General features: G+C 48.6%; 9 protein-coding genes across 9 annotated transcripts; 4 read left to right on the top strand and 5 right to left on the bottom strand.

Moving 5' to 3' along the window:
- Window positions 1-147: 147 nt before the first annotated feature.
- On the top strand, window positions 148-1,234 carry L199_008705 (uncharacterized protein; the record flags this gene model as incomplete). The annotated part of the gene is made up of 4 exons (XM_064894384.1): window positions 148-507; window positions 556-898; window positions 946-1,121; window positions 1,178-1,234. The coding sequence occupies 4 exons, from the start codon at window positions 148-150 to the stop codon at window positions 1,232-1,234; spliced, it is 936 nt and encodes a 311-aa protein (XP_064750456.1).
- A 461-nt stretch (window positions 1,235-1,695) lies between these two features.
- L199_008704 (uncharacterized protein) lies at window positions 1,696-3,028 on the bottom strand (the record flags this gene model as incomplete). Its single annotated transcript, XM_064894383.1, has 2 exons — window positions 1,696-2,108; window positions 2,161-3,028. 2 exons carry the CDS (start codon window positions 3,026-3,028, stop codon window positions 1,696-1,698), a joined length of 1,281 nt encoding a protein of 426 aa, XP_064750455.1.
- Window positions 3,029-3,390: 362 nt separating this feature from the next.
- Window positions 3,391-4,585, top strand: L199_008703 (uncharacterized protein; the record flags this gene model as incomplete). The annotated part of the gene is made up of 5 exons (XM_064894382.1): window positions 3,391-3,415; window positions 3,461-3,522; window positions 3,576-3,792; window positions 3,838-4,325; window positions 4,382-4,585. The coding sequence occupies 5 exons, from the start codon at window positions 3,391-3,393 to the stop codon at window positions 4,583-4,585; spliced, it is 996 nt and encodes a 331-aa protein (XP_064750454.1).
- A 250-nt stretch (window positions 4,586-4,835) lies between these two features.
- Window positions 4,836-5,803, top strand: L199_008702 (uncharacterized protein; the record flags this gene model as incomplete). The annotated part of the gene is made up of 4 exons (XM_064894381.1): window positions 4,836-5,194; window positions 5,262-5,585; window positions 5,701-5,711; window positions 5,766-5,803. 4 exons carry the CDS (start codon window positions 4,836-4,838, stop codon window positions 5,801-5,803), a joined length of 732 nt encoding a protein of 243 aa, XP_064750453.1.
- Window positions 5,804-5,897: 94 nt separating this feature from the next.
- On the top strand, window positions 5,898-7,510 carry L199_008701 (uncharacterized protein; the record flags this gene model as incomplete). The annotated part of the gene is made up of 10 exons (XM_064894380.1): window positions 5,898-5,907; window positions 6,012-6,111; window positions 6,159-6,202; window positions 6,328-6,356; window positions 6,409-6,487; window positions 6,563-6,684; window positions 6,727-6,934; window positions 6,993-7,015; window positions 7,058-7,432; window positions 7,487-7,510. The coding sequence occupies 10 exons, from the start codon at window positions 5,898-5,900 to the stop codon at window positions 7,508-7,510; spliced, it is 1,014 nt and encodes a 337-aa protein (XP_064750452.1).
- A 149-nt stretch (window positions 7,511-7,659) lies between these two features.
- Window positions 7,660-8,331, bottom strand: L199_008700 (uncharacterized protein; the record flags this gene model as incomplete). Its single annotated transcript, XM_064894379.1, has 3 exons — window positions 7,660-7,760; window positions 7,837-8,185; window positions 8,326-8,331. The coding sequence occupies 3 exons, from the start codon at window positions 8,329-8,331 to the stop codon at window positions 7,660-7,662; spliced, it is 456 nt and encodes a 151-aa protein (XP_064750451.1).
- A 558-nt stretch (window positions 8,332-8,889) lies between these two features.
- L199_008699 (uncharacterized protein) lies at window positions 8,890-10,877 on the bottom strand (the record flags this gene model as incomplete). The annotated part of the gene is made up of 8 exons (XM_064894378.1): window positions 8,890-8,942; window positions 9,010-9,246; window positions 9,302-9,632; window positions 9,682-10,204; window positions 10,257-10,429; window positions 10,484-10,520; window positions 10,593-10,678; window positions 10,731-10,877. 8 exons carry the CDS (start codon window positions 10,875-10,877, stop codon window positions 8,890-8,892), a joined length of 1,587 nt encoding a protein of 528 aa, XP_064750450.1.
- A 1,288-nt stretch (window positions 10,878-12,165) lies between these two features.
- L199_008698 (uncharacterized protein) lies at window positions 12,166-14,762 on the bottom strand (the record flags this gene model as incomplete). The annotated part of the gene is made up of 5 exons (XM_064894377.1): window positions 12,166-12,381; window positions 12,440-12,481; window positions 12,566-12,661; window positions 12,718-12,851; window positions 12,923-14,762. 5 exons carry the CDS (start codon window positions 14,760-14,762, stop codon window positions 12,166-12,168), a joined length of 2,328 nt encoding a protein of 775 aa, XP_064750449.1.
- A 1,439-nt stretch (window positions 14,763-16,201) lies between these two features.
- Window positions 16,202-19,139, bottom strand: L199_008697 (uncharacterized protein; the record flags this gene model as incomplete). The annotated part of the gene is made up of 3 exons (XM_064894376.1): window positions 16,202-17,162; window positions 17,220-17,971; window positions 18,027-19,139. 3 exons carry the CDS (start codon window positions 19,137-19,139, stop codon window positions 16,202-16,204), a joined length of 2,826 nt encoding a protein of 941 aa, XP_064750448.1.
- Window positions 19,140-19,582: the final 443 nt, after the last annotated feature.

Below are 19,582 nucleotides of genomic sequence, written 5' to 3'. Positions count from 1 at the left end.
GGAAAGACACCATACCCCCGCATCGAAAGTCACCGGTGGCGTTGATTGGGAGAATGGAGGATACATGGACGAGTGATTGATATGAGATTGATGATTTGCGACGGTTCGTACCCAAAACCCATACCCGTCGTACACGTCACAATCAACATGTCACCAGTAGCGACAAGCACCTTGACTCGGACCCAGCCTTCCACTGCGAAACTCGTACTCCGTGGTGATTCAGAGCAGCCTAAGGAGAATGCGCACAAGACTGATCTTGCTAAGAATCCCTTTGAAAGGGTGTGGAGGGGTAATAGGGAGGGTACTATTCGAATGGGAGGTGTACCCAAATTTGAGGATCCATATGAGGAAAGAAAATGGGTCAAAGAACATATGGCTGGCGCTTTCAGGTATTGGGGTAAACTCGGATTTGGTGAGGGAACGGCTGGTCATATCACGGTGAGGGATCCGGTATTAAAAGACCACTACTGGATGAACCCATTCGGTATGCATTTTTCAATGATCAAAGTAAGTGATCTGATCACGATGCCTCTTCAAGCTAAACGGCTATTTTAGGCCTCCGATCTCGTCCTAGTCAGCCCTGACGGCTTTGTCACTGAACATGGCGCCCAATTGCCCATCAATGAAGCTGGTTACGTGATCCACCACACATTGCATAAACTTCGACCCGATGTGGTAGCGGCAGCTCATTGCCATAGCATCCACGCAAAGACCTGGTCGGCTTTTGGTCGTCCGATCGATATCATGCAGCAAGACGCTTGTCTGTTTCACGACAATCTCTCTGTCTATGCAAACTATGGAGGAATCGTACTGAGTGACCAAGAGGGCAAGAATATAGCAGAGGCTTTGGGTCCTAAGAATATGTGTGTGATTATGCAGAATCATGGTTTATTGACACGTGGGTTCGATTCGATCTTGTTCAGTCAGTCGCTGACGGAGCACCAGTTGGACGAACTGTGGATGAATGTGTCTATCTTTTCGCGCTACTGGAGAAGACTTGTCAACAACAGCTGTTAGCAGAGGCTGCCGAAGCAAATGGTCTGAAGAAGAGGATCATTTCACCAGAAGATGCCGCTTATACAGCGGAGAACAACGGGTACTGGGAGACCATGTACAACAATGTGAGTCGAAATCTTGGAGAAAGATCGTAGGAAAAGAGCTGACTTGTGGATGTTAGTTCACTCCGGAGTTCGAATTGTTGAAGAAAGAGACCAATGGAGAGTTTCTGCAATAGATGTATGCGCATAAACACTTTGCGATAGATTTTGTATGCACATGTACATTTATATACTTCGACTTGTGAGCCCGGAAGCATCAGTCATTCTCTTTAAACCTCGCAAGGCTCTCCTTGTCATGTCAAGTTCATTGCCGTACTATGGAGTCAGACCGTGGTCCCATAACAAGTCAAGATGGCGTGTTTCCGTCAGTGCTTCTTTTCGAAGGCTGCGCCCTTGCCTTTCGGCTCGTTAGTCCTGACAAGCTCAAGGTTGGAGCAAAAATTGCAATCTTCCCCACGGACTCAAATAGTATGTAGAGGCAGACACATTACAACCGTTACAATTCAATTATAAACTAAATCCTTTAGTCGAGGTGATTTACCAACGCGACAAAACAGAAGCATCTCAACCATATAGATACATTATGCATTTCCACACTAATCATCAGGTATATGTCAACTCCAACTTTCCATATCCCTCAAGCCACCCCCAAAGCCTTTCTACCTGCTGGATTGACTATATCCTGTACCGTTCCATGAAGCGCATAGTCGTTCTCCGTCCTGCCTTGAGGGAAATCGGGTGGTGGACAGCCCCGGAGAAACAGTTGCAGCTGCTCCTTGATATATTCTGCATTTTGTGGACAATCTGGCACAGCTGGGATGTACATCACAGATGAATCTTCTTTACCGATATGTTCCTTCTCGACAGCATGAACCACGTCGCATTGCCAGAAGACCATATCACCGGGATGGACAGCTGGCACGGATACCATCGTTTGTTCCAGGTTCATATGCGGGTGAGTTGAATCGGAGAACTCGAATGGTCGAGCGGCACCTGATACACCAGCATTGGCAGCCTGGCTGACACCGTGGAATTTGTGATCCGTCAAGTCTGGCGATTACGATGATTAGCGAAAGCTATACCCAGGCATAGGTCCACTCACCAAACTTCCAGCTCTCAGCTGCCAAATAAGCTGGGTCGGAAGGGTCCACAGTGGGGGAGAAGAAAGGACGGAGCATGATGTATGATGTTGAGAGCAGGATATCAGGGAATACCTTCAAGGTACCTTCTCGAGGCGCGGTGTCGCTCAAAGCCAGCCATCCTTGGAAAGTTCTGAAGATACTAGCTTGATTCGGGAGTCCTTTGGTAGAGATTCGAGCGCCAATCCTACCTTTGAGGGAGTAGGGATTGTGTCTTCGCCAGTCGCCTTTAAGGATACTCTCAAAGCACGATCTGAACTTTGAATCTTGCCATCTTTCGATAGAACCTCCATCGATATGAGGAGGATGAGCACCCCATGCAAAACCAGGTTGTCGAATACGGAATCGATCGATATATGTCAAAGGGGTGTTGAGGTCAACAGGTTCGTTGTCCGAGGAGTGTGTGTATAGGTTGTTGCACCATGTTTGGGTCTTGAGCACGTTTGGATGAGATCGAGCGAGGATTTGGGGCTTGGTATGGAAGATCTGGAAGTATTGAGGGTTATTTGCAGGTGTGCCTTCGACGTTGGAGTTGTTAGAGACAAACTTGTCTAGACCGGATTTCCAGCCAACAGCTTCATCCCGAGGTACCACGTTTCGGACAACAAAGGACCCCTTTCGTCGCAATTCCGCTAAACGATCGGCTGACAGAGAGGTAAGCTCAGAGTACTCGACGATTGGGAGATAATCCGGACCCTGTTCCGCGATGATTTTGGTCACCCGAGCCATCTCCTCGAGTATCTCTGACCAGGCTTGGGTAGCCTTGGACTCGAACTCGGGATAGGACTGAGCTATCTCTTGCTTTAGCTGAAGAAAGGAATCGATTGACATGTTGCGTATGTGGTGTGCGGTAAGCAGTCTGGAAATTGTGATGCGAAAAATCGTTTTTGTCAACATATATGCGGGTGAAGCTTGGAACCCCGCTTCAGGTCTTCTCCACACGTCGTGACCGAAGAGCCCGGGGTTTGCAAGTCGCCAGAAAATCACCAGTGGATGTCAGGGCAAAGATTTGTCGCCGGAAAGTTGCCAGCCATGTGAGCTAGATGTCGGCACATCAGAACACCGGTACGGGCTCCCGATGAATGTTGGAGGGGGCATGGTGTTTCGAGTTACGTTAAACCAACCAGATAGAAAATGGTCACATGGCATGTCCAGATAGCCTCGCACTATCAAAGAAGCAACGGAACTCCAGGATGGCACCAAAGATACTTGTAATGGGTGAGCAGATCACTGTAAATTCGGGTCACGGCTGACATACAATAGGTGAACTGTATTGGGCGAAGAGGGACGCGGAGGAACTTCTGAGTGGGATTGCGGATGTCATTGTGAGCATCTGACGCTCAGCGTCGTATACCACACATCCATTGACATGCATCAGTCAATGGAATCACAATCTAGAGATGAGCTGTTCAAAGACTTTGCTTCGGGTGGTCGTTACAGCGACATAGTCGGAATTTATCATGAACATCTTTCGGACAAGCGCACAGGACATCCTGACGAAGCATTCTTCAACGCGTTACCAACATCCTGCAAGTGGTTCGCTCACAAAGGCGCAGGCTATGACTCCGTAGCAGTACATGCAGCTAAAGCAAGAGGTGAGTCACCACCCTGCGATTCAGCTGCCGCTGACCCTCATGCAGGTATTGGAGTGTCTAATACACCTGGAGCAGTCGACGAGGCTACGGCTACTACGGGCGTCTTTTTGCTTATCGCGACAATGCGTAGGTTTAGCTGGTGCGAAGCAAATCTCAGATCCGGGGGTTTCAATCCTAAAGGCGTGGAGGAAAGTGCGAGGGACTTGAGCGGGAAGACTGTGGGTATTCTAGGGATGGGTGGGATAGGATTGAAAATGGTCAGCTATATTCAACCTTTCGGCTGTGAAATTCTTTACCACAACCGACGTCCCAACGCCCTCGCTCCTTCCCATGTCAGATATGTTGCCGATCTATACGATTTTCTTGGGCAGCTTGACGTGTTGATGGTGAGTATGCCCCTAAATGAGAAGACCAGGGGATTTGTCGGTGAGAAGGAGATCAGAGCCATGAAGAAGGGTAGCATCATCATCAACACTGCCAGAGGTCCAGTGATCGATGAAGAGGCTATGATCCAGGCTCTTCAGGACGGTCATGTGAGTGGAACGAGGAAAAATGTCGTCACTGCATTGAAGCTGATTTTTCGTTCCAGCTCGGCTCTGTTGGTCTTGACGTATTCATCAAAGAACCCCAAGTTGATCAGAGGTTGATAGAGATGCCCCATGTCACCTTGCTACCGCATGTCGGAACGGAGAACCAAGATGCTAGGCGAAAGATGGAGGTAGTCGCGTTGACTAATCTGAGGGATTACTTGTCAACCGGTACTGGCCCAAATCTCGTACCAGAATGTAGATAGATGCTGCTTGGAATATGCATTTGTGTAGACTCAATCCAACGTAACTTACCATGGACATGATTCATTCGCCAGCCCCGAGGCGTATGATGGAGAATCATACATGATATCGGATCACGGTGTAATTTATCCGATGGTCAGGTGTCCATCCTGTGATCAAATGCGCGAAGTGAGATAGGTCAGCATTTTGCACTTGACTTTACCATTCACCTACAGTTCAGACCCCGCTCAATCATGGACTGTCAATATCATCATGCCAGTCCAGTCAGATGCTTCCCTTCCAGCTCGTGAGCCTATACCACAGCTCCAGTCGTCTTCCATACCAGACCCGCTCGATATCTACAAACGGGAACTTGCCAACGCCAAGGAGTTTAAGGCATTACGGATATTGCAGTCCTTGCAAGATAGACTTCATAACAAACAATCAGCAGCTGCACCAACCACCACGAATAGCAAACAGACCGTCAAGCCTCCGCCCTTTGTTGCGTGTACTCTCTGCCGACAATGCAAAGCCAAATGTGTGATCTCAGACCCCGCTTCAGGCCAGTGTGATAGATGCAAAGCCTGTAAATGCCAGTGTGTATTCGAAGGACATAAGAGGGGTCGTAAAAGGTGAGTTCGGATATCCCAGACGAGGCTGAAATTCCAGGACCCGAGGCGTCACCGTTGAACCTGTTAGTCAGGAGTCAACACTGGACAAATCACCGTCTCAGCCTGAGCCTTCCCGTACATTGCATATCCCACCAATGGAGATTGATAGCGACGAGGATGAGGATGGAGATATGTCTAGCCCCAACACCCAGCCATCGCAGTCCGCTGCTCATCATCCCCTTCAATTGATTGCTGGTTCATCTCGACCGCTTTCCCTCAAGAACCTGCTGAATCCCAGTACCTCTGGTGGCCAAGAGAGATCGACCAAAGGATTGTCGGCGGACAAAAGCAAAGGGGATATAGTATCGAGGGGAGTGATCTCGTTGGAAATGGCGCAGAAATTGTTTGACTTGTAAGTCATAGAAACCGACAACGCTAGCTGATCGTTCAGCTTTTTCCAAGCGTTGAATCCGATCATCCTACTATTCGACACTCATCTCCATACTTTTGACTATATCCGATCGAAGAGTAGCTTCCTGTGAGTTCAAGAACTGAATGCAATACGATCATGCTACACTGAACCATATGTCAGATTCACAACGATTCTCTCTTCCGCCGCTCGCTTCATAGCCCCCTCGATCTCTAGCATGCTGTCAAGAGTGGTCGCAGAATATTCAGTACAGGCTATCTTTGGAAGCCGAAAATCTGTAGAAACAGTGCAAGGATGGATGATGGTGAGTTGGAGCAGAATGGGATTTTGCTGACGTTTAGGTATATTTCTGGAAACCACCAAAGGACAAAAGAGCTTGGACTTATGTGGGCTTGGTGTGTCGGACAGCGACAGAGATTGGGTTAGACAACACTCCAACAGAGGACCAACCGGGTGCAACGGATTTGCAGCAGAGGGAGAGACGCAACTGCGCTCGAACGTGGATGCTGTAAGTCATCTCTTCCAAAGCTGCTTCTACGCTCATCCAGGACCTAGTACCTTCATGATGGACCGGGCTATGGCTTCGACAGTCGGAAGAGGTGAGTACGGTCCAAGTAAACAACGCTTATAGTAGACTGGACGCTGCGAGGGCGTGATGCTACCATACAACAATGCCGTCGATTCTCGGATCATCCCTTACGGGAGCATGGTGACGCGGTAATAGCTGGATTCACAGAACTACGTTGGATATCTGTGAGTGTATAAATATCCATGCTATCCATGCACCTGTGTTGATCGCAACCAGTCTGAAGCTACGGATGAGCTATCACGAGGGAGACACCAGAAGGAGACCAAGGATGGAGATATAACCAGGAAACTTCTTAGTGAGTACAAGTGTGACATTGCGCAGTGCTGATATCCTCAGCTGTGAAGTAGGTCTCTTCCTCGTTGAACCGCAGACGACAACCTGACACGCCTCAGTTACGACCTTGATGAATGGAGATCGTTTTGGCAAATTGAGACTTCGCGTCATTCCTCACCACCAATATACATGGCGTTCCTCACGTTCTTCGAACTACATGTAAGTGCAAAAGGTTGCTATAGATGCTGACTCGATATGTAGATACGTCTGACGTTGAATAGTTTCGCGGTAGACCTTCAACACTCATTCAATGGATTTAGCCCGGGATTGTTCGATCCGAAGGTCCAGCAAGCAGAGAGATACTGTTTAGATCTGGCAAGACAAAGTTTATCCCAATTGAAAACAATATACGATATCGATGCGAGCATACTACACCATGCTCAAGACAGCGTCTCGATCATGGTAGCATGTGAGCCTCCTCATCCAGCTTGTCGTGTGATGAGATAATCCACTGAGATTTTAGACAGACGCGGCATGTTTTCTGCGAGCGGTGAGTCTGAAATTTTTGGTTTCCACTGAAAGGTTTTTTTAGCTCCTCAACAGCTCTACATTCACCGAAAACGAACGTTCCGAGGCGTTCTCACTGATTGCACAGACGTCTGACCTATTCAAACGATTCAGTGAGAACACTGAGACGACCGCGGCGCTACAAGCAGATTTTCTGCAAAGTCTAGCACATCACGCCGACCAAGTTCTTCCTCCCGAGTTCGATCTGAATTTGAACCAGGGCATCCACAATCTCACTCAAGAATCACAGATGGACAGCGACTGGCTCAGCTCTTTCATGCAAGTCGCTAATTTCCTGAGCGAATCCACCGCATTACCCAACGAAGTTCAATCAGTGAATCCGCCCAACGCTTTGCTGCCTCAGGAGCTAGATGGCGCTAATCTCGCCGAACTATCAGAGGTCGATTGGGAATCTGTGAGTTTCGATTGTTGAATGGATGGTGCTGACTTTCAGATCATGGCTCAATGGCTCCAATAAGATGAGTGAGCATTCACGTCTGCCATTAGTCTGAGTCATCCACTTCAGATTGAGGAGGAACCCGGGCCAAGGAAAAAGATGCATGATATGCTCAAGGAGACAGACTGTGGTATTGATACGATAGCACAAGCTAACGAGCTCAAAAGATGCTATATTTCCGCTTGAGATATCCATATCTCCTCATCATAGGTAAACCAGCTTCTTGATCGACTGACAGGTCCTACTCCTTCACCTTCTCCTTCTACTGAACCTATTTAAGTACCATCTACCCGACGTATACTACATCTTTCTCCTTGATCTACGTGGATGGCTGCTTCTTCACTTACATTGGTTTCTTTTGGATGGACTTGGACGTCTTCGTCGGGGTCTACCATAACGCTTTCTTGATCTCCATAGAGTTTTCTGCATGAGAGCCTGCTTCCTCGGTTGACCTGCTTGTTGATCTGCATTACATCCGTCTTGATCTATCTGTGTACCCTCTACTTGATCTATACTTGCTTCTTTTTCATCTACACCTGACCCCGATCCTACTTCTTCACCCACTTGTTCACCTACATCTACTCCTACTTCTTCACCTAACCCTCCTTCATCGTCTGCGCCAGTATTCGCTTCTTCACCTATTCCATCACCTTCATCTTCTTCATTGACATCTTCAACTACACCGTTATGTTTCACCTACTTCATCATCTACACTAGCTTTCGCTCTGATGTAACTATGATCAGCATCCACAAACACCAGGAACAATCATTCGACTCACCGGTGGGTACGACCCAGACTATCTGTATCATCATCATCTCCATCATCACTGAATCACCCTCATCGCGTTGATTTGTTGTTCATTGAATATCCATGTCCAGACACTGATACATAGTGTAGATGGTGAGCGAGTAAGTGATGATAAAGTATCTGTTAAGAGGAGAGGAAGAAACGAAAAGAGGAAAGCTGCTCAAGGCCGGGATGTTTGATGTTTGTCATTCAACTACAGACAACTAACACACACACACACATATCACTGAAAGTCCGTGCTTGTCTGTCCTGCTTATGTGGCTATCGATTAGGAGTCAGAGCATCACAGCATACCTCGATGCATATTTATGCCTTATCGGAATACCAATATGACCCAGGGGTATCTTTTGCGTTCCTTCCTACCTCTGACTGGATTTTGGTCAATATCGGAAACAGGGAACCAAACTGTTGACCTGGATTTGATCTGGAAGAAGAAGTATTGACCTTTCAGCCTTTGCTCTGGCTATGGATTAATAGGGTTATAGCTGTGCATATAACCATAATCCAACACGTCTCTTTGCGATTCTTCCGGTTTTCCAGAAACAAAGTTCTTTTCTTAGGAGTATTTCACGATCAAGCGACACTTTGTATTTTAGTAAACATAGGTAAACTCGTTGTTTTTGAAGTCAGTCAGATCTTTGAGAGCTACTCAACGCACCAACAGGTCAGTAGCCGCTTTATTGCCTATGTTGCTAGTATATGCTGCACTCACCATTCTCTCCAAGTCCTTCGCCCTGTGCGTAGGTCTCGTATTTATTCAACATGGAAGTGTCTCGGATCTTTGCAGGCTTACCAGCTCCGACTCTTTGTCTTTCTCTTTGCTTGTTGAGAAGATAAAGGACTGCAAAACACATAGCGTTGCAGCCCATCATAGCAGAGAAGACACCAAGAGTAGCACGAAGACCAGGAATGTATCGAGGCGAATCTCGAGAGTTGAACAAGAGTGGGCCTGGGGAAATGGTTAGCTGGGGATGACGCCTATTTAATCATCGTTCGATACTCACCCGCGATACTTCCAATAGCGTTGAAGCCATTGAAGACCGATAAAATGGCACTCTTCTTTGTTTGACCAGCGGTGTTAGCCACCATCCAGCTGACAATGATGGGATTGCCGCTCCAGATGAAAGACAAGCAGTAATAAGCACCCAAAGCCATGTGCAGTTTACGCTCTTCGACGATGTTGGCTTGGTAAAGCAGAGCGACTCCGAGCAATACTGGTGTCATCATCGCTGCAAGGATGATTCCTTTTTGCTTGAAGCGTTGGGTTAGGTATGATCCGAGCCAGATGGTCAGGAATTGTAGGGCACCGAAAGGAGCATTGAGCAGGGAAGCGGTCTGTGGTCTATTCTCAGCTTCGATTCTGTCTCGAAAATGATATGCTCACCTCCTTGGTGAAACCCATATCTTTCAGTAGAGTCGGTCCAAAAGCTGTCGCAACGGTAGCTCCGAAGTTGACGCACAGTGATAGACCACCAAAAAGGTATGTTTTTGGATCATACAAGACTTCCCATATATGAGCCCATTTGAACTCTCTGGTACCAGTACCGGTTTGGTTGGCACGAACTCGTTCGATAGCCATGGCTTTTGCACGCTCGTTGAGGAACTTTGCTTCTTGAATATCCGCTTCGAGGAAGTACCATACCAGTGGGGCGGACAGAACAGTGATCGCCCCGACTACGATGAAGATGAGTCTCCAAGATTCGAGCTTGTCAGAGTGGACCTTCCCGAATCCAAAGGCTATGATAGCTGCGAAAATCTGGCCAACCCCCACTGTTGAGTACCATGCAGCGACTCGGATGGGCTGCTCAGAACGTCTATACCAATGTGCGGTGATCACTGAAAACAAAGGGAGACATCCGGCTTCGAACAAGCCTAAAAAGAATCGCGCCGCTGCTAATCCACCCAGACTGCTCATCTGATCAGTACGATGACTTCTTGTGGGGCAGAATTACGACCCACTTGTGTGACGCAGCCATACAAGCTTGAGCCGTACCCCAGCCGACAATCAACGCGGGCATCAGAAGTTTGGCGGGTACCTTGACGATGAGGTATGTGCTGAATGGCATCCAAGCTGCCTGAGCGACGTTGTTCATGGTCGAAGCCAGCGAGTAGTCTGTACCTTTGAGACCGAGCTGTGAGAGAGGAACGTCAAGATGCTGCTCAGATTAATGACGTGGAAGACTAACAGAGGTACTCATTCCGTATACATTGCCGTAGCCGAAGCTAACCAAGTCGTGAGGATGGATAAGCTCGCATGTATGATCTTAGGTTTTCAGTAGATGCAGAGACACTTACACAAACTTGTCTAGGATCTGTAAGAGGTAACACCAAACCAAGACAGGTAGTACTCTCTTATCGATCATCCTTCTGAGGCGGGCGTTCTTTGCATGGGAGTCAGCACAATGACGATCAAGATAGTCCAATGTAACTTACATCTTCTTCCGTCACCTCGATCACCTCATTCGTTACAGCGTCTATAGGCTTCTTGAGATCTTCCGCATCCTCAATCATCTCGATGGACGGCTTACGTTCGAGGTCGAGCGTTCCTTGTTTGATGTCTACGTGTTGTTGGTTCGTCATGGTGAGTTTGTGGTACACTTTGTGCATCCGCTATGCCCTCCATGGGGCACATCTGGGGATCCCATTATATATCTTCGTATCCTGGACGGGATCCACTTGGATCGGCGTTGTAGTCATGACTTGTCGATATGATCTGCCGGCCCGCTGTCAAATCAAGGTGGAGTCCCTCATGACCATTGAACGATACCACCTCGGTCCGGGGCACTAGTCTATTTTTGAGGTACTATCATGATCGACCAGTAAATCTTATTGTGTATGGACTTGAGCGCAATCGTCTTGCTTCAGTAAGGATCCTTAGGGAATTGAAGAGCTTTATCAGAGATTAAACCCAAACCGACAAAAGTGGATGCCCCTACGGCGCGGTTTGCGAGGAGAATATGCGGATGCGGCGCACTGTGGGAAAGGAGTTTTCCTCTAGGGGAATTAATTCGTCATATGACCTGGATTTTTGCTTCAAACCCTATCGATCGGTTCACTCTCATAACCGAAGGGAGAGAGCTGATTGGAGAGATTCAAGCGAGAACGCGCAAAATTCCACTTTAGCATGGCATGATCCACTTGATTTCATGCCAGTGCCGACCAAAGGAGTTGAGCGATTGGAAAGATGATCTGATCTCAAACGGGAATGTGCTACAACATGACCTGATACCGGCTGATACTACTATACAACACAACAATGTCCACATAGATCCCAAAGATTTCCGTTGTCGTACAACATTTGACTCTCTATTATATTCTAGTCAGTGTATGTGATATTGATCAGATTTATCCCCCTGACAGATCAACGACTTTCACCCTTGCCTGTCACACTCTGCGGGACCGCCCTCACCATCTCTTCTGGACTGATCTCCTCCCGCTAGTTCACGTCCGAAAAAGTCCGCGTATGTCAATGATATGGTGCGTTACATGCAGCATTGAGGAAATCCCACAATCTCAGATCGTGATGGGACCCATAGACATACCATTCCAGATAAAGCGCGACTCTTTCTCAAATCAGGAAGGTGTTGTCGCACTCCACCAGAAGCTGCCATCTCGTTTTGCTCACTGACTTCAGCCAACGCTCTGTGCATGCAGGTTGCGACGTGAATTTTTTCAACATTGTCCATTGCATCGGTCGAGAAGACTGTGTATATATTCTAAGCTATCAGACACCAGATAAAGTTTCAATAATCAAAGGGAGCGGACAAGGAGATGTTGGAGGAGTTGGGCACATAATGAAAATTTGCGAAAGAGTGATGATCTCCGGACGATGACTTGGTATCTCTCGTTCAATTGAAGCGCTCACTTATCAGAGCGAGAGGTAATGCTCTCCCTTGGCGTTGAGAGTGCCATTTTTGTATTGTAAGGCATAACCGTCGGTGGAGTCTGAGCTCGAGTTCCAGGCGCCATACCATGCCCATCGCTCGACCATGGGGTTGGTGCGGAAGTGAGGAATGGTGCCGTCCATGTAGGCGATAACTTCCTCCTGAGTACAAGTGGGCTGGCCCCATCCGTGACAAGCAAACTGCGAAAAGATAATTCGTCAGTTAGACCAATAGTGGTGGCCACAACAGGACACTCACTTCGGTGATCCAGATTGGCTTTTGAAATTCGCTGATGATAGACTAAAAACAAACCAGCCTCGTGAATTAGCCCATCCAAGTGTTACGCTCTAGATTCGATCCGAGAGGATACAATCCTGCACATACCTCGGCATAACTCAAAGCGGATGGACCGCTTTTACCGTATATATGGATGGGGATAAAATCATATTGGCATTTGCCATCACAAGCTGCGATCCATCTCTGAAGCGCAGATATCAGTCTTCGGCCGCACAAAGGGGACAGGAAATTCGACGTACTCGAAGCCAATCTTTAGCCCCTTGGGCGATAGCGGGTGCGCCAATCCGATATTGACCCCTGAGTTTGGAGGTCCAGCGTTGGTGAGCCACAGCAGCCGCTTCCGGGCCGATGTCAGCTTGGCCGGGTTGATCGGCTAGAGGACCTCGATGAGTGAGTACTTTTGTGCTGACCTAACAGGTGGCATCTGTCCTCGTACACACTCACGCTCGTTAAAGGACAAGACAGCAGTAACGTTTCGCCACTTGAGCTCAGCGCTTGCAACACCGTACTCTGCGTTGGCGTTCAGAATCATGGGTACGAACTCCAAGTCTTCTTGCCCTGAGCTAGGGCTGAACCACCAAGTATAGTACCAGTTTAGCTTTCCTCCCGCTTTATAAACGTCACTGAGATGTCCGCCTCCCAGACCGGTGCCTTGTTTGACAGCGGCGGGCTTTGTCGTTGGGATCGTAGCTGGAAGGGCACTTGAGATAGATGAACTGGCTACGGAGCTCGCTTGGCTCTTGGAGTAAGAGATACTGAACGAGGATGTGGAAGACGACGGTTGACCGGTGGCAGAGGCAGAGGCAGAGGCAGAATGGAATGAGCTCGAAGCGCTGGAGCTGGAAAGGCTCGACAAGGAGCTGATCGCAGCTCTGGAAGAGCTAGGCAAAGTTGCTTTGGAGCTAGCACTGCTGCTTGACGATACGGAAGAGCTAGCAACTGACGCCTCGGATCCGGATGGTCTCCAGGAGCTTGCCGAGATGGAAGGGTTGGTGATCGAGGTACCAATGGCTGAGGAGGAGGCAGATGACCGAATGCCAGAGCTAGCCGACAATGACGCTGAGATACTGCTGGAAGGACCTGAACTACCGCTGGATGAAGCGGATTGACTGTTGGAAGAAGCAGATTGACTGCTAGATGAAGCGGATCGACTGATAGATGAACCGGATTGACTGCTAGCTGAAGCGGATCGACTGATAGATGAACCAGATTGACTGCTAGCTGAACCGGATTGACTGCTAGAGCCACCGGAATGGCTGCTAGTTGAAGCGGATCGACTGATAGATGAACCAGATTGACTGCTAGATGAACCAGACTGACTGACAGACGACGCGGATCGACTAATAGATGAGGCGGGTTGACTGCTAGAGCCACCGGAATGGCTGCTAGTTGAAGCGGATCGACTGATAGATGAACCAGATTGACTGCTAGATGAACCAGACTGACTGACAGACGACGCGGATCGACTAATAGATGAGGCGGGTTGACTGCTAGAGCCACCGGAATGGCTGCTAGTTGAAGCGGATCGACTGATGGATGGACCAGAGAAGGACGAGATGTGGTGTTCAGATGCGCTGGAGGATGCCGGGGCCGAGCTCGGATTCGCTGAAACGGAGGTGAGATCGGCTGAGACCGAAGCCGACATGTGAGCAGACGATGCAGAGGGACTGATCGAGGGTGGCCGGCTCAAGGAACCAGTAGACAAAGAGGGTAAAGCGGTAGAGAGGACACTACTGACGGACGGGACGGGACGGGACGCCGAGAACGCCCAGGACGCGGAAGACGATCCTGAGCTGATCGATGAGGAAGCAATACCAATCGAGACTGAAGCGGAGAGCTGAGAGGCTGAGGCTGAAGCTGAAACGAAAGAAGACCACGCGGAGGGACTGACAGAGGATGATAGAGCCGAGGAAGTAGAGGACGAAGAACTCGAAATGATTACTGAAGAGGCAGAGCTGGAGATTGGCCCACTGGAAGAGCTCAAAGTGGCAGCCGAAGATGGCGTAGACTGAGAGGCTTTGGAAGAAACAGCTGAGCTCGAGATCGACCCAATGACTGAGGTCGAAGCGGCAGCCGAAGACGACGCCATGGAAGAGACAGCTGAGCTCTTGGAAATTGAAGTGACAATTGTACTCGGTCCGGGGCTGGTAACCGCTGCTTGTAGCGTAGTCTCGGGTGGATTAGGTGACCATTGGTACGAAGAATCCGGGCAAAATACTGGGAAGAACCAGCAGAACCACGTGGTCGCGGCTGGAGTGGACAGCATGGAAGGATTAGGTTCCATGATTGAGGATGTAATGAATGTTATTCAAAAGACTGTGAACTGGCCTTGAAGAGACCAAGGTTGGATTCTGTTTGGGGTCATAATGCGTCAGATCACTTGTCAAGAAACAGAGAACTCACTCGTAAGCACTCACGTAGAGAGGATGGGGAGGGGGATGACGATGAACAGAGATACACATCCCGAAGGTAACTCACTAATATATATATACATTTTGCACGGCGGACGTTCACGTTGATAACAATCGAGTTCAAGGGCGATGTTTGCGCACCCAAGCCACTAGCGCACGAGATCTGTGAAGCACATGGGCTCGAAATCCGCTAAATCTCCTGAGATATCGATGAGGGGCAAAAGCGAACTTGACTGATGCAGACTGACGTCGCTTACTTGCAACAAGGCAGAGACCCCTGCACCCGATACGATTAGTTCGAGCACGGTTGATACGAATTGATCGAATTGCCATCTTTGGTCGCGTCGTCGATTCTGTCTTCATCAGGTTCGCACCCTCGTCACCATGCGCGTACATGGATAACGTCTCAACATCACAGCGCTAGTGTCGTCACCAGGAACTGCGGAAGAAAATTTTTGGGCTGGTAACATGTTAGAGATCGTTCACACAATGCTTTTCGTGATATATGCCATTCGCATGTAGGCGTAGCGACACTGACGTGACAAGGGCGGACGAACTCGCCATCAGCAAAAAAAGGATTGACGAAGGGAAAGGGAGCATATGCGATGGGGACGAAAATGACTGCAAAGGAAATGATCAAGTTGAAGAGATAACTTCACAGTCTACCAACCTCATTCGGCGAGGAAGGTGACATGTATCAGGAACATTCCCCAACGACGGTGGCCGACTGTAGTGCCTGATCTATTTTTGGAACTGAAACAAAGGAAACAAACCCTGTTCTGAGGAACCGGTTTTACTGCCGGGTTTACTGTTACACCGTTATCCACCAGGGGTGAAGTTGTTTCACTGCCTTGCATGCCTCCAAGATATTCGGCGTGAAGACCGCGATCAAGATCACTTCACCTGAAGTCCGAATTGGTCAGCTCAAGGCACAACGATTATTTGAACCCGATAGGCGGGATGATTTTTTACTCCGGCCTCACCCGATCGAAGTGAACAGAATTGCTGTGCAAGGAGGGACCCAATGGACAGGGTAATAGGGGGATCTGATCTGATCTGGTGTGGCTATGCGTTATAACATAAAGTGATTTCGCACAAGACTACTACTATACAACAGTCTCCCGTTTTGGTCGGCCTACAAAGGACTTCTGTTATCGTACAACATTTTTAGATTTTGTTTCATTCTACGGTATCCACTCGGTGTTCTAACATTGCATCGATCGCTGGGATTTCATTCAGTAGTATCTTACCGACGAATCTCACGCTTTCATTGTCAGACGCTAAACCTCTAGTGCCAAGTAGCTGCCCATGTCTACCCGGTCAACGGTATATCCGCTTTCTGGACTTTTTTCAACATCTCTTCTGGACTGATCTCCTCCCGGTGGCTCACATCCCCATGAACATTCACGACAATCCCTTGTATCACTTTCAAATCATCTTGTCCTTTCACTAGCCACCCATCCAGCGCCGCACTGCCTTCCATCCCAATCGACTTGAGTCTTGGATCGGAGGATCCCAGACCAGTCAAAGCGTAGATCTTGCAAGGCGGAAGATTCATCTCTTGACTGACTCTTCTCATCTCTTGAGCAGCGGTGATCCCATCCATCACCGGCATGGATACATCGGTGATTACCAAGTCCGGTTGAAAGGTCTTGAATGAATCCACCGCTTGTTGGCCGTCTGCAGCTTGGGCGGTTTGCACAGGCGTAGAACCTTTCTGAATCGACTTGAGAAGTAGTAATCGGCAGATCCTATTGTCATCCACTACCATCACTCTCAGGGCGTTCGTGCCGCTCTTCTGCTCCATGGTCGTCTTCTTGCTCTTTGAAGGGGCAGCAGTGGATGAGAGGGAAGATGGGAATGCCAAGGACGGGGATGAAATCGTTTCTTCACCTTTCGAATCCATCCCCTTGTACTGTATCATTTTCTTGAACGAAGGTGGATTACTAGAAGATCCGGATTTGTCAAAATGTATGGGCAGTATCGCCTCAAAGGTTGTCCCCTGACCAAGCGTCGATTGGATTGCAAAGGTCCCTCCCATGCTGTTGACCAGGTTCTTGGTGATATACAACCCTAACCCAGCACCGGGACTGTGTAAGTCCTGCTTTGTGAAAGGCTCGAGCAGACGAGGCAACACTTTGCCATCGATGCCAATCCCATTGTCGGTGACTCGAGTCACGAGTTGGGTCGCATCTTTAGAGGTTGAGAGGGAAACAGATATCGACCCGTTCTTGCAAAATTTCATAGCATTGGTAAGGCCATTGAAGATTATTCTGCTCAAAGTCCGCTAATCAGCTCGGATTATCGTTCGAGCTGGACAAAAGACTCACCGGTTATACCTCGCTTCATCGATCGTCGCCACCCAATCCCTCTCTTGATGCTCTATGTGCACTGTAGAACCCAATTCCATGTCATCCGATCTTGCTAAACACATCTGCACCGCATCTTTGGCCAGTTCTAGTAGATCCACTGTGACGCCTCGAGATACTTTACTTTTACTGTTGTAAGCCGGATCAAAATCAATCACGTCGTCCAAGATCCGTTGCAGGGTTTGACCACTAGTCTGTACGACATGGAGGAGAGAACGTGTACTGTCCCACTCCTTGCCGTCGACGGATGCTTGGGCGAGTTGGAGTCCAGACATTATACTGTGCATTGGCGTTCTAAGCTCGTGAGAGATCGATGATAGGAACGCCGTCTTAGCTGCATCCGCTTCCATCACTCGGCTCTGAATCGCCTTTGCTAAAAGGACTGAACCGACACTTCTAGTGATGTTGACACTGTCCGAATGAATGTTATCGTGTTTTGAAATGGCTACGATGATGAAGGAGGGTTGATCGAGGGTGAAGAAGGGCATCACGAGGTGAGATTTGATGCTGGGAGGTAGTTCAGATTCTAGGCCGGATAGTGATGACTGAGTGAACGTAAATAGGGAATGTGACCGATTGAGATATGATAGTAGAGCTGAGGTTGAGGGAAGAAGTGGCCATTTGAAACCATGTCGAGGGGCATGAGCGATGATAGATACAGGATGAGGTGAGGAGGGATCAATGTGATATTCCGGTTTGGATTTAGGTTCCGACTGTGACGGTGTGAGCTTCAAGAGTGTACAGATAATCACATGACATAGCACCCACCTGTATCCGGATACTCCTTATGTCTATCATACACAGCGCGTCCACCTCCGACATCAGACCAAGGAGTCTATTCAAAGCCGAATGTGCCAAATCCTCGAACATCGTTAGAGATCCCCCTCCTGAGATTACCCCTGATTGGGTTCCTACTACATCCTTGACCGACTGCAGGCTTGCTGATTGATTGCCTACGAATCCTTCTTCGATGATATCCGTGATTGCGCGACGGACTTTCGCTTCTTTTGTCCTGATGTGACCTTCCCATGTCGCACGTAGCTGAGTTTCTAGCATCTTCGATACATTCCTCACCACCATCTCCTGCTGTGAGGTCATGTTATACAGTGGATCATACATGAAAAGTATGTTCAACGCTCCTATTCCTACTCTGTCCCGTTGACCATCGCGGTGAGGATTTGCACTGAGCGGATCCATCTCGAGCGATACTGCGCTTCCGATGTAACTCTTCAGACCAGCTACGGCGTAAGGGTTGGATCGGAATCTCCAGTCATCCGATAGACTGGGCACAAACATGATCACTCCGTCCAAAAGTATGGAATGCCCGCACAACGAGGTCTCGGGGGCCACCCACATCCCATTTTGCAGGTGAAAAGTGTCCAACAGATTCTGTGGCCCAGCTATCGAGACAAAATTCTGGATGGCATTGTTGAACAGAGTGAAAGTGACTACAGTACCCGGAAAGAACGCCGCTATGAGGTCTACCGCAGATTGTATATTTCCAGCTTGGACCGGACCAAGAAGATCATATTCCAAGATGATTTTCTCCCTGAGCTCTTCATGAGGACTTCGGGGAGGAGGGAGGTAATCATTTTCCCAGCAATACTGACGTACTCTCCTCGCAGTCTTCCCGTCGATAATGGGCGATGAATATACATCGGCGTTTGAATCATCCTTGAGACTATCGACTGAAGGGGATCTATCCAGTTCCACCAGATCCGGATCCTGAGCTGGGGTTGGCTTGGGAGGTACCCTGTCAGGTGACCAGTCTCCTTGAGCGTAGGATGTAAGGAAGGATGTCCATTCTTGAACACGGATAGATGGTTCTGATTGTTCTGATTCAGCAACTTGCGAATCTTCCATCAAAGGTAGGGAAGGCATGTTGAAAGAGTCTAGCTAGGTATTGATTGATGCAGGGCGAAGGACTGGCCGTTGTTCAGGAATCAGAGTGTGAAGAGGCCAACATTGAACACCACCATTAGCCTGATCAATCAGCGACCGCAAAGAGTGTTGGCCTATGTGATGGTCGGCTGCTGTGTATATGTTATTGTTAGATATCGCAATGAGGTTCTATAGAAACAACGAAATAGCTATAATGTCAGTTATCGATTCGACCTAAGACAGGACTTCGAAAAATGAGATGCCGAAAGTCTGCCGAAAAAAGAGAAAAGAAGAGATTGTCGGTGCCTACTTTTTGATGGGTAATTCGACCGCCCATTCTTTTCTTGGCTGGACCCTCCTGCCCCTCCTTGGCCCATGAAGAGTAAACACAAACCTTGTACTTGAGCAGCAATACAGGCAACGTAATGGGAAATTCCATAAGG

The sequence above is a fragment of the Kwoniella botswanensis genome, chromosome 3 (genome assembly GCF_036426115.1).
Source record: "Kwoniella botswanensis chromosome 3, complete sequence".
Taxonomy (NCBI): Eukaryota; Fungi; Basidiomycota; class Tremellomycetes; order Tremellales; family Cryptococcaceae; genus Kwoniella; species Kwoniella botswanensis.
The sequence above is the reverse complement of the archived record's forward strand: the minus strand, read 5'-3'. Positions and strand labels throughout refer to the sequence as shown.